Below are 16094 nucleotides of genomic sequence, written 5' to 3'. Positions count from 1 at the left end.
CACTGCAGCCCCTGCTCTCTGAGGCTCGGGTGGGAGGAGGCTGCCGCCCGGCACCACCTTCCCTGTCCTCGCCCCTCCTGGGGCTTCTCAGGCCCTCTGCCAAGACCACCAGGGCCCACATGCCCCGGGGCACCCGTGTCCCCTGGGCCTCCCATGGGGCCCACAGGAGCTTGGCCAATGGCAGGCCCCAGGAACTTCCCCCCACTCTGCCTGCCTACTGACTGCCCGCCTGGCTTTTTTCTTTCCGATCCTTCTAGTGAGAAGCGCCACCTGCAAGTCAACGTCACCAACCCCGTGCAGTGCAGCCTCCACGGGAAGAAGTGCACCGTTTCCGTGGAGACGCGGCTCAACCAGCCACAGCCCGACTTCACCAAGAACAGCTCCGGCTTCATCCTCAGCGTGCCCGGGAACTGACCCTCACCCGGGGCCCACCACTTAGCCTCACGGGTCCTGGTCTAATTGCTGACCCCTGCTACTGCCCGCTAGAAATCAGCTCGCAAGGCTCCTGCCCGGGGAGGGGCCCTCGCAGCCTTCTCTCAGGCCCCTCCCCCGAGGTCTTCTTCCTGGCTTTCTGTCCCCAGTCTCCATCTTCCCCTGTCCCAACCACCCACGGTCCCCAGTCAACAAACCAAAGACCCCAACGACCTGTCCCAGAGCCCTGGGCTGACGTCCAGACCACATCGCACCTCAGAGGCAACTTGCTGGAGCCTTCCGTGGGTGAAGGCCTCCCCGGATTGGCCGGGTCACGTCCGTGTGCCTTGACCCAGTGACCAGCTGCTGACCCTGTGGGGGCGGGAGGAGGGTGCCCAGGGCACAGTCTTCCCAACCAAAGACACGCCCCTCCAGGGAAGTGGGTGGAGATGAGCTGGGAAGGTCGCCCCACTCTCTCCAGGAGCCCATCCTGCCACTCCTCATCCCCACGGTGACCACAGCCCCCGTGACCTGGCCCAGGGGGCTTCTCAGCCCCTCAGTGGACCTCGTGTCCCCAGCAGCCAGCCAAAGTCGCCAGGTGAGCAGGTTCACCTGCAGGACCAGCCCCTCAGCCCAGGACCAGCTGCTGGCAGAACCACGGCCCCCGGGCTGCCTCTCTGGGAGGGGGCAGCGGGGCTGCTCCCACGGGCGTCTCCCTGTTGCAGTTTGCAAGGTTGCTGATCAGATACAGTGTCCTCCGTGCCCGCCCACATTCGTGTCGGGAACACTGATGAGAATATGGAGTTGCGGGGGACGTGCGTTTGGAAGTCTCCCCTCCTGACACGCTCCGCACTCGCGTGGAGAGCTACAACCGGGTCAGGAGCACACAGGAACCTTGGGAAGTGGAGAGCGGCCAACAGCATATGGGGTCCTGGCACTGCAGGCCAGGCCAGGGTGCCCCCCCCCAACCCCCGCAGCCGGGCACGCAGACTTCACGCCAGCAGAGCAGCGCCGTCTGGCCAGTCTCTGCTCAGCACACGCCTTCAGATGCCTCCCTGTGACCACCCTCCCCCGCGTGTCTCAGCTGAAGGGGACACGTGAACCTCGGGGCTGCCCCAGCCTCCCCACCAGGAGCCGGGAAAGAAGTGATTCGGGGCCCCTTGTGTGGCGGAGGGGCTGAGGGGGAGCCCAGCAGGGTGTAAAAGGGACGTGCCGACAATTTCTTCACGTCCTGCCACACGGGCTGCCCCCGGGTCCCTCTCCCCTCTCTGCACACACTCGTCCTGTCACGCTGACCCCACAAAACACGCCGCGCGCCTGAGTGCAGCCTCCTGTGCCTCGCCCACTGCCTGGCGTGGCCCCCTGGCTGACCCCAGGTGGGCCCAGCGGTAGGGGTCTCGTCTGCACCCCCCGCCCCCTAGGGCTGGCGAACGTGCGTGCTGCATGCCATTGGCAGTGAGGAGCCCTGCTGGCACCCCGTCCCGGGAAACCCGCTCGCGCTCAGTGCCGGGTCCGCTGCCCGCACAGCACAGCGGCGCCACCAGCCCGGGTCAGTGACGCTCATAGTTTTGCCAAGCACCTTGATACTAGGTAAACCTTCGTAACTGGAACCTTGCCTCTCCACTCTACATTTCCCCAAAACTTGTTGCTTCATACTAGACACACGCACATGTATGTTTTAGACACCCCAAAATAGAACATGCCAAATGACTGCCTTCCAGGGGCTAGGGAAGAAGAGGAGGAGGAGGGTTTGGGGGTCCTTCCTCCCGCGTTCAACATTGCCTGTGGTCCCCGGCTGAGGGCGGTAGGGCCACCAGCTGTCACAAGCACGTCTTCATGACGTCCTAAGGGAAGTCAGGGTGGCAACTGAAGGAGGGTCAGGGACCTGGGGCGGGGCCAGGACGACGCTGCCAGGGTGCCGAGGGGAAAGCAGGACACAGCCTGTGCGCAATGAAGTGTTTCTCTTGATTTAATTAAATGCAGTTTATGGTTTGGTGCATAGATTCCTATTTTCCATTAAATTAACTATTTCTAAAGCATATTTTGATTTACCATCAAGAGCAATAAAGCATTAAATCTTATTTTTAAAGGTGTTCTGCTTTTCTGTAATTGAAAACTCTACCTATAATTGTAACACCAGCTCGTACAAAGTCAGCTGTCACCCGGAGGATGGAAGGGAGCACTGAGCACAAATACGGTGTGGCGGAGGGGCTGAGGGGGAGCCCAGCAGGGTGTAAAAGGGACGTGCCAACGATTTCTTCACGGGCTGCCCCCGGGTCCCTCTCCCCTCTCTGCACACGTTCGTCCTGTCACGCTGACCCCACAGAACACGCCGCGCGCCTGAGTGCAGCCTCCTGTGCCTCGCCCACTGCCTGGCGTGGCCCCCTGGCTGACCCCAGGTGGGCCCAGCGGTAGGGGTCTCGTCTGCACCCCCCGCCCCCGCCCCCTAGGGCTGGCGAACGTGTGTGCTGAGGTAACGTGGGAGATGCCTTACCTGAGCCTTCGGAATAACAGCGTTGCCGGCAAGCGAGAGGGAAGCCGTGGAAAGGGGTGCGGGCGGGTGGGGGAGGCAGTGGAGTGCAGTCCAGACCTGCAGTCCAGTCGTCGTGAGGCCTGTGTGCCGGACTCCGAGTTCAGCGCTGTGGTGTTTACCAACACTCCCACACACATTCATGAAGGAAAGGCTCGGGTTCCTACAGCTGCAGCTGGGGAAGAGGTCTGAGTGATGGGCAGCTGGTTGGGGGTGGCAGGAGGATGAGCAAGTGACAGAGAAATCAGGACTTCCCGGAGCAGGGGAGCTGCAGGCAAGCAAGGCTGGGCCCCAGCACCCAAGGGCCCTGCAGCCACAGGAGGCCACTTGGCCTCAGTGGCAGGAGAGCATGAGGTGCGCTCTGTGACTCGGACCTCAGGAGATGCCCTCAGGAAAGCGAGGGGTCCTGACCGCAAGGCTGACAGCTCCCAGGTTGCCACCTGAGCAGAACCGCCTTCCTGGTGCCCAGGGCAGCTCCAGTCCATAGGTGCCGGCCCCAGAAGGGACCGAGCCCACACCGCCCACCAGCCCGACGCTGGGGCTGTCGTGAGCAGAGAGGGACCACCACAGGCCTGCCTCACTTCACTGGCTCGCTTCATTGCGCTCACAAGTGCACCATTTTTTGTTCTGTTTTTCTCTCAAGTGTAGCATTTTTAACAAACTAAAGGTGTGGCCTTCCACCAGCAGAGATGACTCGTTTATTGCAACACCCCCTTGATTATGCTGGTCTGGGACAGAACCCAGTGTCCCTGAGGAATGTCTGTCCAGCCAGAGTGGGGGCCCATCCCTGCAGAGTCATGGGCTTATCTGGAAGCTCTAGGCTGGGCCTCAAGGACGCCATTCCTGCTGGTCTGGGCACCTCTGGGCAGTGGGCACTGAGCAGAGCCCAGCCCAGGACACACAGGGGCAGCAGCCTGGGCACCGAACTCCACAAATGGCGTCACGACCCGGGGCCCCAGCAACACCGCTCGGCCAGCCTCGCCTTCCCCAGGCCGCGGAGCCGCTCCCGCTCCCGCTCCCGCCCCAGCCAGGGCAGCTAAACCCGAGTGGGCTCCACCTGAGCTTCTTTCTTAATCACCTCGACATCAGGGCACTCTGCTCGTTAAGCCCTTGGCCCTCCCCCATAACGCAAATCCAATTATGTTTGGAGTGCAGGCGTCATTTATGAAAGGGGCCCCCAGCCTGCTCATGAATGATGTGCCCACAAAGAGGTCTATGTAATGGATGGTCAGTGCATTTTATTTAATCAGCACAGTACAAAAATAAATAAAAATAAGGGAAGGGGAATTAAATTACAGCCAAACTGAGCTCCATGACCTTGTCAGATTATAAACCACACACACTTACAAACACACTACACATACATACAAAATGAGACAAATATAAATTAATATCAACAATACCCACAGTTTGGTCAAAGAATAGCTACAGAAGAAATTGCACTAAAAAACGACATACATCGCACGTTGCGTAATTAGCAGTTTCAAATATACAGCTATGAAAATTTCCGAGTGAAAAAATGGCACATTTTCTTCTCATTGCAAGTTTAACAACTGTTGGAACGAAACTAAATTCTAATAACTGCATGGAAAGAATATACCAACCCTTCAGCTTTACAAGAAAGAGAAAAACCAAATCCTGAACTGTTAGTCCTGCGGCTCGTTCTGTGCACGGGTGTAGTTTTCACAGCCATCTGTTCTAAGATTATTTTTCTTAAGACACAAAATGCTCCTGGTCTGCATGCACAATATCACTGTAAAAGCAACAGTTAAAGAATAAAGGGGTTTTTTTTTTGTCGGTTAGTTTTTTCTTTTTTGTTGTTGTTCTAAAAGTAGTCTTCATAGCAGCATGTCAAATGGGTTCATTGCTTGCACACTCCAGTGAATCAGTTCCTTTACACAATACTGATGACCAGTGCAAGGGGAGGGAGGAGAACGCGACAGGCTCCACTCACATTGGTGGAACTAGAGTCATTTCCTTAGTCCCCAACCACTCCTGAAATTTGCACCGCCTCCAAAAATAATTAAAAAATAAATACGGAGAAAGAGAAGGAAACACACGAAACTGCAATCCTGTGGATGCAACCGAACCGCACAGTTTCAGGCCGCGTTCAGCCGGCCGAACAAGTGACTGCAAACACGTGCCCCTCCTCTGGAGACTCGGCACCGAACCACCCTCTTCCCGCTGGGCTTCCTACCTCACTCAGGTCACACGTGGTGACAGGACCTGAACAGACAGGACGTGTGACAACCCAGCGTTGAAGAGGCGCCGCAGTGAAGTCCGTGCCAGCAGCTGCGGGTCCCTCCAGCGCTGCATCGGATTAGTCGGCGGCCCGGAAGGGCCGGCGTGGGCCTCGCGGCGCAGCTGGGGCCGGCGCTCTCCGGCTCGCAGGAGCAGGCCCTCTTCCTTCCGCGGGGCACACCACCCGCGGCGGGTCCGCTCCAGGCCGCTTGAATCCGGTCCTCAATTTCACAGCTTGTTCTTTTTTATGTGAATTTCAGTAGTGCTTGTGCTGAAAATCGACAGCCACCTGGGACCTAATCCTGTGTAGAACGACCCTCAGCCTCCCCCTAAGCCCCCATTCCCGCGCTCCCTGGGGGCCTGGGAAGAGAGCATTCTCTGTAGCCTTCACACTGGTCTTTGTTCCCGGAAGCCAGAGTGATGGGCCCTGGAAGAAGACTCCCTCCCTTCTCTTGGTCCTCTCCCAAGTCCCAAGCCACCAATCTGGGGGAAATTAGAAAGAAAATTGATTAAGTACCATCATGTGTTTTCACAGCGACTACAGTGGAAACCAAAACCAGCAGCTGCAAACGCTCAGCTGTGGAGTCAGCAGGCTTCCAAAGCAACAAGGAGTCCCACTCCTGTCTTGTAATTGTCTCCGAGATCCAGCTGTCTCACTCGGCCTTGCGGGGCAAGGCTTCGTCTTCAGAACTGCCTGGAAACAGCTTTGAATTAAAAGGGCTATGGGTGGGGGCAGGGGTATATCATTACCACACCCCACCCCCGAGCTCTGCAGAACAATTATGTGCACCCACAAGAAGAGGCCTTAGGTGCTGTGTGGGCCTTGGCACGGTCTCGGGCACGGCACCCCCACAAGGCAAGCTGCTGATGACAGGCACCTGCAGCGGCCCTGGCCTTCACCACCGGGTGACTAAGCTGCATTATCCAAAAAGAAACACTCACCAGGAAAGGAGTGGCCCCCAGCCTCACCCCACCTCTTTAGCTGGGACCCAAAAGAAAAGGACTTAATGAGTCAAACCAGCTCATTGCCAACAGGGTTGGGAGTGGGGACAGGGGACTGAGAGGCAAGCTCTGTGTCTCCACTAAAGAAAAGCCCTTCTCCCTAAAAAAGAAAAAAGAGCAAACCAGGGCTGTAGGCAGCCAAACAACAGGACAGGATCTTTGCACCAGGCCGGCAGCTCCTGGATTAAGGAAGCATCTTGCCTCACAACCCCACATGCGGCTTAGTCAGGGTGGCTGTGCCAGGGGCCTCTGGGGGAATGGACAACCCAAAGCAGGAGCCAGAAAAGGGCCCCCAACCAGGAGCGCCAATTCCTCCCTGGGCCAACACGCCAGAGGCACCTCCCCAGCTCCAGTACAGGGAGCAACAGACAGCCTCACCTGCCCTGGTCCAGCAAGGGAGCAGGTGGCAAATGCAAATCAGTCCTTTGAATCCCCCAAAGTAGAAGGTCGGGGACCTGGGTGGCTCTGAATACCTCTCCTGGGTTCCCACAAGGTTCAGGAGGTCAAAAGTGCCCCGAGTTCTTGGCAGGGCTGGAGAAAACCCCAAGGAGAGAAGGGGGGCCGGGAGAGGCCCTCGGTGGCTTTGCTGGACACATACGGTACATACAGTCTGGTTTGTTGAATACTAAGTGTAAGCGAACTGAATCCTTGAGCCATGATGCGGGCCACAGGGCTCACCGATCCAACCCCAGGAGGAGCCGCTTCTTGTCTTCCTGACCGCTCTCGTTCTTCAGGTCGGAGAACACCTGTGTGAAGTAGTGTGGGTCGGCGTTGATCTGCAGCATCTTGGAGCTCATGAGGTTGATGACAGACAGGCATCGGTCCCAAAAGGCCTCCTTGCAGCTCTCCACCAGGAAGGGCTTGAGTGGGTAAGAGATCTCGTTGCCCATGTAGGAGTAGGAGAGGTACAGGCAGGTCAGCAGCACGGCCTGGAGCTCATGGTCGGAGCCCACCTCGGAGGAGATCACGTCCCTGCAGAGCATGTAGAGGAAGACCACATTGGCCGGCGTGATGAAACCCTGGTCCTGCCAGCCCTGCAGAAGCAGCGAGCGGTCCACGCTGCGCAGCCAGAGCACAGGGTCCGTGGGGGACAGGTGCTTCAAGCGGTAGCACCGGCGGCAAAGAAACTCGCCCAGGCAGCGCAGCAGCTCGCTGGTGGAGGCCTGGACGATGACACGTTTGGGCGTCCCCGCGGAGGTGACAGCGGGGTGCGGGGCCTTCTTGACGGAGGAGGAGACCCCGGTCTGGGAGCCCGACAGCTGGCTGGCAGGAGGGGCAGGCGGCTGGGCCGGTGGGGGCTGGGCGAAGGTGGACAGGTTGGCGCACGACAGCGACTTCTTCAGGTTCTCATTGTTGAGGTGCGTGATGTTGTTCTGGTAGCTGCCGTTGGGCTGCACCTTCTTGGAGTTTTTCTTTTTGGCCGACACAGCCACGATCCTCTTCCAAGGCAGCACGGAAATGATGGAGTGCCGCTTCAGGTTCTTGTCCTTGGCATTCTTGCTATTCTGCACGGCCGTGTAGTGGCCCACCGTGGCGGCGCCATCCTCAAACAGCGTGGCCTTGCGGTAGCTGGGGGACAGGGACAGCACCGTGCCCATGGTGCCGCTGAGCGCCGGGCGGGGGCCCGCGCCCCTGCGCGCCCAGCCTGCCGGCCCGAGGGAAAAAACAGCTCACCCAGCCCGCGGCGGCTTCGGGGAGGATGCGAGGGCGCTCCCGGGGACGCGTGCTGCCCCTTCGGATCTGCGTGGAAAACAAGATGGTTCTCAGCACCAGGCGGGGCTCGCGCCGCTCTACTCCCCCCCACCCCGGCCTCGTGGACCCCGTGGACCTGACCCCCGGTCCCTTACCCGAGCCTTCCCCGGGCTCCTGGGCCCCGCCCGCGCCCCCACGCTGCAGCCGGTCGCCTCCAATGCAGCACCCCCGCCCGCCCCTACCGCTGAGCTCCGGACTCCCCCGGAGAAAACCCCAGCCTCGACCCCGCGCGCGGCCCCGACCCTGGCCTTGGTTCCCCGAGGCAGCAGGCTTACCCAGAAGGCGGCGGCTCCTGCGCTCCGCGCCCTCCGCAATGCGCGCCTCGGTCCCGGCGCTCGGCGGGGCTCCGCGGGGCTCGCGCTCGGCGGCGGCGGCGGCGGCGGCTCCGGAGCTACTGTCCAAGGTTCTGCAGGCGCCGCGGCCCCGCCCCCCGCTCGGCCGCCCTCGCCGCCGCCGCGCTCCCGCTCGGGTGCGCACCTCAGCGATCTCCCTCTCGGGAGCGCGCGCGGCCCACGCGCCGGCGCGGACGGGCCTGGTGTTGCCCGGGAGCCGGGGCTGCAGCCGTGCTCAACACGAGCCGCGCGCGGCGCCTGCAGGGATGCGGCCGCGAGCCCGAGGCGCCTGTACTCGCCGCGCCCGAGCGAGGACCGGGGCTCCAGAGGCGGTGGGGACTCGCGGCGCCAGCCCCGCCCCGCCCTTGGGGCGGTCCCCTCCTGCACAGCCCGCCGCCCGCTCAGCGCTGCCACTCCAGCAGCAGCAGCAGCAGCAGAACCCGGGTCTCTAAGAGAGCTCGGGCCGGTGGGGAAACGCCAGGGCGGGGCGGGGCCCGGAACCGACCCCTCCCGCAGCTCCGCCCAGACACGTGCTGCCTTTGTTCCCGCCGCGGCACCCGCAGCTGCGGGCCGCGGGGGCGCTCTCCGCCTAATCCCCGCCACGGCGTCGCGGGGTCAACCCGGGATGAAGCTGCTACCGAGCCTTATGAGAACCCACGCATCGAGGCTGCAGCCTCGATCTCCCTCCTTCCATTTAACATCCCCGTCCCCCGAAAAAGAAGCTGGGAGCTCGGGGAGGAAGGCCCGGAGAGGTGAAGCCTTGGCTGAGGCCGCTTTGAGTACCACGAGCAGAGCGGACTGTCCCATCGGTTTTAGTTCCTTCCCTTCCCGGACCTCCGTTCCCCCACCCCAGGCTCACGGCCAGGTGCGTCTTAGAAATCCAGGCTAAAGAGGAGTAGGCGGTTCCGGGCTTTTCTACAGCCACTGGCTATCCCAGCACACCAACCTGAGGCCCCTGCCGGGTCCCCGCCCCAGAGGTGAGCCAGTACTAAGCCCATCACATTTGTGTCCTCGAAATTTCCACTCGCCTTCTTATCTCTTGTAAAACGAAAGCAACTGCTTCTCCAACTAGGCTCTGATCCACTGATTTAAATGTTTTTCATGCCAAAAATGTATAATTTGAAGACTTGGTGCAGGTAAAAATTTTTAAGTGTCAAGTAAAATTGTGGTTCAGTTAGGAACTGCTGCCCTCACAGACAAGAATCCAGTCTTTCATTTGTTATTCTTTTAGTTCGGTTCTGGAGGTTGATTCAGATTTGACCACAAACTTGGGAAATATATCTAAATTCAAATGATCACCTATGGACCAAGGGGTAAGGAAGTAGCAATGCGAAAACCAGGAGAACGTCCAGTTTCCCGACTCCCGGCCCACCCCAGCCTGTCAACCTGGGCCAGCTCTGACGACGTCCCTAAGCAGAACAGAAATCTGGTAGCATTTAGAACAATGCCACATCAGAAAGCACTAGAATTTGCTTATGTACTGCTCAGAGATCTCTCCATCAGTAGTGGCAATTGAAAGCTTTATGGTCTTTGGTGTCTATATAGTAGAAAACGCATTGCTCCGTACCCAAGGGGCTACTTCTGCCCACAGCTCTTCAGAAACATCCATAACACCTGTTAATTTAGAAGATAAAGGGAGGCTCCTTAGCTCAATGTTCTCCCCCTGAATGTCCCTCAATCTACAAGCACCCCCACCCCCATCAAATGGAGGTCTAGTCAACCCTTCTTTTCTGTAGTCACAAGCTCTAAGAAATTTCCTTCAGGTCCTTTGGCCCAATGACTTAGTCAAAGCCGAATCCCAATCTTTTTATCTCCAGCCCCTAGTGGAGAAGCCCAGCTCCTGAGTTGGCCATTTCCACATTGCCTTGTCTATATTCTGGTGTTATGCAAAGGTTAAGTGCTTCTCGTGTCCCAAGATGTGCTTAGATTTCTTTCTTTTAAAAAAATTGTTTGATTTGAGAGAAACACAGATTTGTTGTTCCACTTATTTACGCATTCCTTGGTTGATTCTTATATGTGCCCTGACTGGAGACCAAACCCACAACCTTCATGTCTCATGATGATGCTCTAACCAACTAAGCTACCCAGCCAGAGCATTAAGCCTACATTACTATGGCTGTAGCCCGTCCCTTAGAACCATCGGGGCCCACCCTGTTAGCTGTCCCTACAAATTTAATTCTAGATATTCCAATCCATGGTGGATAGTGCCAAGCTCCCTTTCACCCCACTCCCTTTTCCAAAGCAAGGAAGCATGCATTTGTCTGGACCTCTTCCAGCCTGGCCACACTCTGGTGTCCTCTCTTGCCTTTGTCTGGCCAGCTTTTCCCCAGCACCTTCAAGAGCTCTTGGCAAAATTACCCCAACTTCCTCACACTTGTCAAAGACAAAGTCATATTTGCAACAGAGCATGAATGGGATAGCATCGCCAACCCGCTGGCTGTTGTGAGGGGAGAGGCTGTCTGGAACCCATCCACCCAAGCCGTGCTTGCGCTGCCTGTCTCAAGGCACCACACAGCTCTGCTCACTTAGCCTGCCACCCTCCCACCCGCCACCCGCAAGCTTCTATCACAGCTCCAACTGCAAGGTGAAGAAGGGCAATAATGCCAGAAATGGCCGGATCAGGGACCCAGAAGGCAGGCCCAGCTGAATGATGCAGAGCTGTTTTCTTCCAAAGAACTGCTGGGAAGATCTCCAAATCCCACCCCCATCAATCAGCCTATTTACCCTATAGCCTATCTCGAGCTGCAGGCCAGGCCAGCCTGCTTGTCATCCGCACTGCTGAGCTGGGCTGCTCCTGTATCACAGGAGTCCCTGCCCTCTCCACAGCCCCTTCCCGTACCACCGAGAGGGAGGCCAGGGACCTAGCCAACTGGCTTCCAGAAGGGGTTCCAAATAAAGTGAGGCTGAGCCCTAGCTCCTGAGCAAGTCACACTTTGTTCTTCCAGGGATCACAGAGCAGCCCCTAGTGGCCCTTCTGCGCAGCACTGATTACATAACCCTACCAGCAGCAGGGCTTGAGTCAAGGCCTCAGCCTTTGGTGCCAACATCATCAGGATCTCAATGACACAGAAGCCAGCCCTGGCACCAGGAAGGCTGGTGCCAGAGAGGGTCCCGAGGTGAGTGAGCCAGGCCCAGGCCACCCTCTCAGCTGAGCCTAGACCCAGCTATTTGAGGTCTGCAGTTCGGGAAGCCACCCTAGAGGTCTGGAGCGGCACCGTCCAAACATCTGCAGGATGAGCCAAATGCAAGCCACATGAATGTTTTCTAGTAGCCATATTAAAAAGAGAGAAACAGGTGAATTTTAATAATATATTTTATTTAACCCAATAATGCTCAAAATATTTCAACTTGTAAAAATTAAGTTGGGCTATTTTACATTTTTTTTCATACTAAGTCTTCAAAGTCAGGCCTGGGTTTACATCTGCAATGCGTGTGGCTCGTGGTCCACCCATTGGACAGAGGCGGTCTACAGGACGTCATCAGACCTGCAGTGGCAGTGGGCGGACGGCAGGGCTGCTGCCGCCGCCAGGCTGAGCTCTTCAGAGCTGCCCTCGGCATGGGAAACCCCTTCCCTATGCTCCAGCTCTACAGATACCCTTGGAATCTCTTTTAAAAGTCCTTTATTGAAGCAAAACTTTTCCTGCAAGCAAAACTCTCCAGATACAATCCTGAAGAGAGAGAACAGCAGCACTGCTCACACTGAAGTAGAGCTGGTGGCTGCTGGAGCTCGGCCCTCCCTCCCAGTGGCCCCGGAGCCCTGCAGAAGAACCACTCACGGGGTCTGAGGGCCAGTGTGGCAGCACTGCTTCTGAAGGTTCCAAATGGAAACTCAACCACATACAACCACAATCACCTACCTCGGAAGCGCCATCCTCATCGAGAAGCAGGCTCAGAGAATACTACGTGTACATGCCCAAACCCCCACTGGAAAAACATAGACACCTGAGCGCCATCTCCCACCACAGGACTCATCCCCAAGACCTCCACTTTATCCCTCATCCGAAGGTCTCCCGTGAAGCGAAGGAGACAGTACAGCTTCGGCCAGCCTAGAGGGCTACACACGGCTTGTCTGCATGGATGGAAGCCCTCCGGCACTCAAGAAAGGACACTTTTTGAAAAAAAAAATGTTTTTATTGGAACTCATCTGAACATCAGATATACCTGGTGTTGGTTAGCAAGAACCGTTTGTACATTTGATATTGATGGTGCCAAAACCAAAACAGTGACTGGACATGATGGGGAGAGACGCTGAGAACAAAAACCTGATTTTGGAGAGGAAAATAAAAGGCAGTCAGATTCAGTGAGGATGCCAAACCCAGTACAACAAAATCCTTTTACAAAATATAAATGTATTCTGAAAACCTGGAAGGATAATCTGAGGAAGGGAAGGAAAGACAAAGGAGGCCAGCAGGAAGGGAGAGGAGGGCGAGAGGGCAGAGTGACGAGAGGAGGAGACAACGGAGCTGAGCATGAAGCCCTGCTATTTCTCCGAAACGAAAAGCATGCTGCCACCCAGTGCTCCCCCTCCCATCCCTCGAGTTCTAAGAGGTAAATAAAGCTCCTGGGAAGGGGACATGAGGTTGCTTAAAAACCCAACAAAACTTAAAAAAAAAAAAAAAAAAAAAAAAAAAAAACCCCACCCCCCACAGTCTCATTTCCAATACTCACTGTTTAAAAAGGGAACAAACCCATCTGCCAGCAGGGGAGAGGAGGACTGGGACAGGGAGAGAAGCTAATGGATGTCAGACAGCCTGGCTTCCCCATAGGGGGGAGGAGGAAGGGAGAGAGACCTGTGAAGGTCTCCTGGGAGAAAGAGGGGGAAGAGAGAAAGAGCAGAGGAGAGGGGCAATTAAAACACTGACGTCTAATCTAGTTTACTGTGTTAAAAAGAGCCACATACACAGCAGGCCCCCGGAGGGCCCATGCCGCTCCCCGTGTGGCCGTGGCGGACACCAGCTCCTGGCCTCGTCCCCATCGCTCCACGGGTCGGCGTGGGGCTGCACCGCTGCTGCTGTGGCGGCTGCTGGGGCGGCGGCAGCAGGACTTCGGTCAGTCTGCTGGGGCCGTTGTTGGAGGAAAGTTGGGTGGACAGGCCGTATGACGGGAAAGAACACCGAAACGCCTCATTTCAAATAAAAAAAGAAACTAGCAGTCTATACACAGTTGTTTTGGTTCAGTACAAACAGAATAAAAAGTCGTTGCTTCGATGGTTAGGCAAACACCCAATTCTGAAGAGGAGGAGAGGCGGCGCCCAGCAGGTGGATCCGGAGCCCCAGCGGCTGGTGGGGCGCCCGGCTGGCAGCCCTCTCCCAGGAGGCAGAGAGCACAGCTTTAGGTAGTGTAAGCCTTTTTCCTTTTATTTAGAATAACCTTTTTTTTTCTTTTTCTTTTTTTTTAAGCAATGTCCCCACTCCCAAGTTGGGCCAGTAAAGATTACATGAACACTGGCACACCTATTGGCTGGAATACAGATGCACCAAATGAGGATTTAAAAACTTTCCGAGCGAAAAGTAGAACAAAAAGAAAAACGAATCTCCTAGCATTTTCCCCAAAGGTTTCACTCTCCCGCCACACACACTCTCCAAAGGACCGCTACAGATCCAACTCTGTAAGAGAAGACAGAGCAGCGTCAATCGGGGAAGCTGAGCGGCCACCAGGCGGCTTTCAGTCCCGACAGGCCGAAGCCGGTGCCGCCCGGCCCGGTCCAGGAGCCAGCACTCACCTATGTCAGTTTCTTGGCTTTGTTGTAGAGAGAATCCACTACTTTACTCATGTTCTGAATTGTTTCCAGAGCAGCTTCATAAGTCTTATCTACTGGGGGTTCATCGAAAATAATCAAGACACCCTCCCCCTGGTCCAAGATCCCTGCAGGAAACACAAGAACAACCCATGTAAAAGGAGGCATTAGACACAAGAGCATTTTGAGAATCACCCACTCCCTAGCTGCCTCATTTCTCCAGAAAGGAGGGGAAACAGAACGCATCTCGCTGTTCCGTTTGTACGAGTTTATTCAGCACTCTCATCCCAGGGTACGAGAGGCAAGGATCCCAGGAAACTGCCAGGTGAAACGAAGGGTACATCTCCCGAGATAAACAAGAACATGACGCCTCTTCAACCACTTTATCAGCAGCACCAGCCCCCTTGCGTGTGTGACTGTTACTCACCATGAAATTTCTTGTCAAGAATCATCTGTGATAATTTCCTTTCCACATCGGCCTAAAATCAAAGGACTTGATTAAAGGGACCAGTACCCGCTAGTCAGACATCACACCGACATGAGAGCCTTGTATAAAAGGGTCTTAGGGCAGAGGGACTACAACAAAACAGCAACAATGCAACTCCAGCTCCGCGCCCACGGTGCCCATTCCCCACTGAGAAGCTTGGGAGCTCTCCAAAGCCCACTGAGTATAAACGCCAGTGCCTCCACACACCCCTTCTCCCGCCACCCCCAAGACAAGCTCAGGGACTCCTTACCTTGGAGAGTTTGATGAGGCTAGATATGTGTTCGATCTAAAACGAAAGTAAAGAGACACCAACACTGAAAGTTTTATCTTCGCCTCTAATGGGGGTGGGGGTGGAGACTGCTGTATCTAAAAACCCTGCTGAGTGTCTCCACAGGGCCATATTCTCTCTGGCCATGCTTAGGTCTCTGGTGCTCTACCCATCTGCCTTCATCACTACAGACAGTAAGTACACTCACGTCCCACACACCCAGAAAAAAAAACACTGACCACATGGGTGGTGACCACAAAAGCAAGGAAGAGGCTGCGCTGAATACAAGCAGGGGCGATCTCAGCCGCCCCTCCCCTAGCATCCCTCTCCCTGACCCTTGTTTCCCTGTCAAGAATCCCAAACTCCTGGCAGCCCCTTGCCCACCAGCACCTCCTACTGTAGATGGGTGTGGGCTGCAGGGAGGGTGCCTGGCCTGAAACTCCCTCCCCTCCGGAGAAGAGCTGGAGTCCCCAAGAGGGTTCTTACCTGTACCCGGGAAAAAGGCTCAATGACTCGGATCAGGTTCTGCTCCAGTAAATTGTCATACAGCTTGGCCAAGTGCGTGCTGATGATTGGGTCATCCCGGAGCTCGGCCCGGTAATCTGTCAGGGCCTGCAGAGAGAGCCGGCAGCAGAGATTGGCACAGAAATGCACTTGAGAGCCATGCTACTCCTAGTTCCCTAAGTAGTCCGCTGGCCCCTTTAACTGCATGATCGACAGCAGTTCTAGGGAGCTGGGAGAGCAGGTGTTGCTGAACAGCCATGACGGAAGACAGAAGAAAAGGAACATCAAGAACTAAAAGATGAAGCCACCCAGGGCACCATCTTTCTGTCCAAAAGCTTCATGCTGACAGCTCAAACCAGGCAAGCCCTGAGAGAGGCTCAGTCTGTCAGCCAAACTCACTACACACGCAGTTCTCTTCATGTATTCTATGGAACAAACAGAGTCTCCATGGGGGGAAAATTCTCCGGTTAAATAATAAGAAACACTGAATTCCACAGAGAGCTCTTGGAGTTTTACAAGGAACATCAGCCAGCACAGTGCAACTCTGCAGTTAGCACCTTTCTAATAAAACACTAGTTCAGCCCTAGACCTTTTCCCAAGGAACCCCTAACAGAAGTGTTCCATCAAACACCCTACACTTTGGGATAGAATGATCTAGACTGTTTATTCATGTATGTGATTGATTTACCTTTAGTAATGGTCTCAGTAGCCCAGCTCATGTTGGCTGTGCTCTAAAGTGTTAAAGGAAGCAAAGAAACCCTGCAAAATAAAGTGAAACTGGCAAGAAACCTTCAGGAAGATGGTGAATCTTAGGCACAGTCTCCATCCAC

The 16094-nt window shown here is 56.0% G+C and overlaps 3 protein-coding genes across 4 annotated transcripts in view; 1 reads left to right on the top strand and 2 right to left on the bottom strand.

Annotated features, from left to right (window-relative positions):
* The window catches only part of MYO1D (myosin ID), a 321752-nt gene extending 319260 nt beyond the window's left edge, over positions 1 to 2492 (top strand). For both annotated transcript variants that reach the window (XM_028519915.2, XM_036033405.1), the window contains one exon: positions 258 to 2492. In XM_028519915.2, the coding sequence (XP_028375716.1) occupies positions 258 to 414 (157 nt within the window). In that variant the 3' untranslated portion in view covers positions 415 to 2492. The remainder of the gene's footprint in view (positions 1 to 257) is intronic.
* A 1672-nt stretch (positions 2493 to 4164) lies between these two features.
* On the bottom strand, positions 4165 to 8533 carry CDK5R1 (cyclin dependent kinase 5 regulatory subunit 1). Its single transcript, XM_028521781.2, has 2 exons — positions 8212 to 8533; positions 4165 to 7924 (listed from the first exon to the last, which is right to left on the bottom strand). Exon 2 carries the CDS (start codon positions 7780 to 7782, stop codon positions 6859 to 6861), a length of 924 nt encoding a protein of 307 aa, XP_028377582.1. The 5' UTR covers positions 7783 to 7924; positions 8212 to 8533; the 3' UTR covers positions 4165 to 6858.
* A 3844-nt stretch (positions 8534 to 12377) lies between these two features.
* The window catches only part of PSMD11 (proteasome 26S subunit, non-ATPase 11), a 33773-nt gene continuing 30056 nt past the window's right edge, over positions 12378 to 16094 (bottom strand). The window contains exons 10-14 of the mRNA XM_028519784.2: positions 15247 to 15372; positions 14743 to 14778; positions 14433 to 14484; positions 13991 to 14133; positions 12378 to 13874 (exon numbers count right to left, since the gene is read on the bottom strand). Of these exons, the coding sequence (XP_028375585.1) occupies positions 13991 to 14133; positions 14433 to 14484; positions 14743 to 14778; positions 15247 to 15372 (357 nt within the window). The 3' untranslated portion in view covers positions 12378 to 13874. The remainder of the gene's footprint in view (positions 13875 to 13990; positions 14134 to 14432; positions 14485 to 14742; positions 14779 to 15246; positions 15373 to 16094) is intronic.

Source organism: Phyllostomus discolor, chromosome 8 (genome assembly GCF_004126475.2).
Source record: "Phyllostomus discolor isolate MPI-MPIP mPhyDis1 chromosome 8, mPhyDis1.pri.v3, whole genome shotgun sequence".
NCBI lineage: Eukaryota > Metazoa > Chordata > Mammalia > Chiroptera > Phyllostomidae > Phyllostomus > Phyllostomus discolor.
The sequence above is the reverse complement of the archived record's forward strand: the minus strand, read 5'-3'. Positions and strand labels throughout refer to the sequence as shown.

Bases quoted from the DNA above. Each gene is read 5' to 3' on its own strand.
- CDK5R1 (XM_028521781.2), bottom strand. From the start codon at position 7,782: ATGGGCACGGTGCTGTCCCTGTCCCCCAGCTACCGCAAGGCCACGCTG.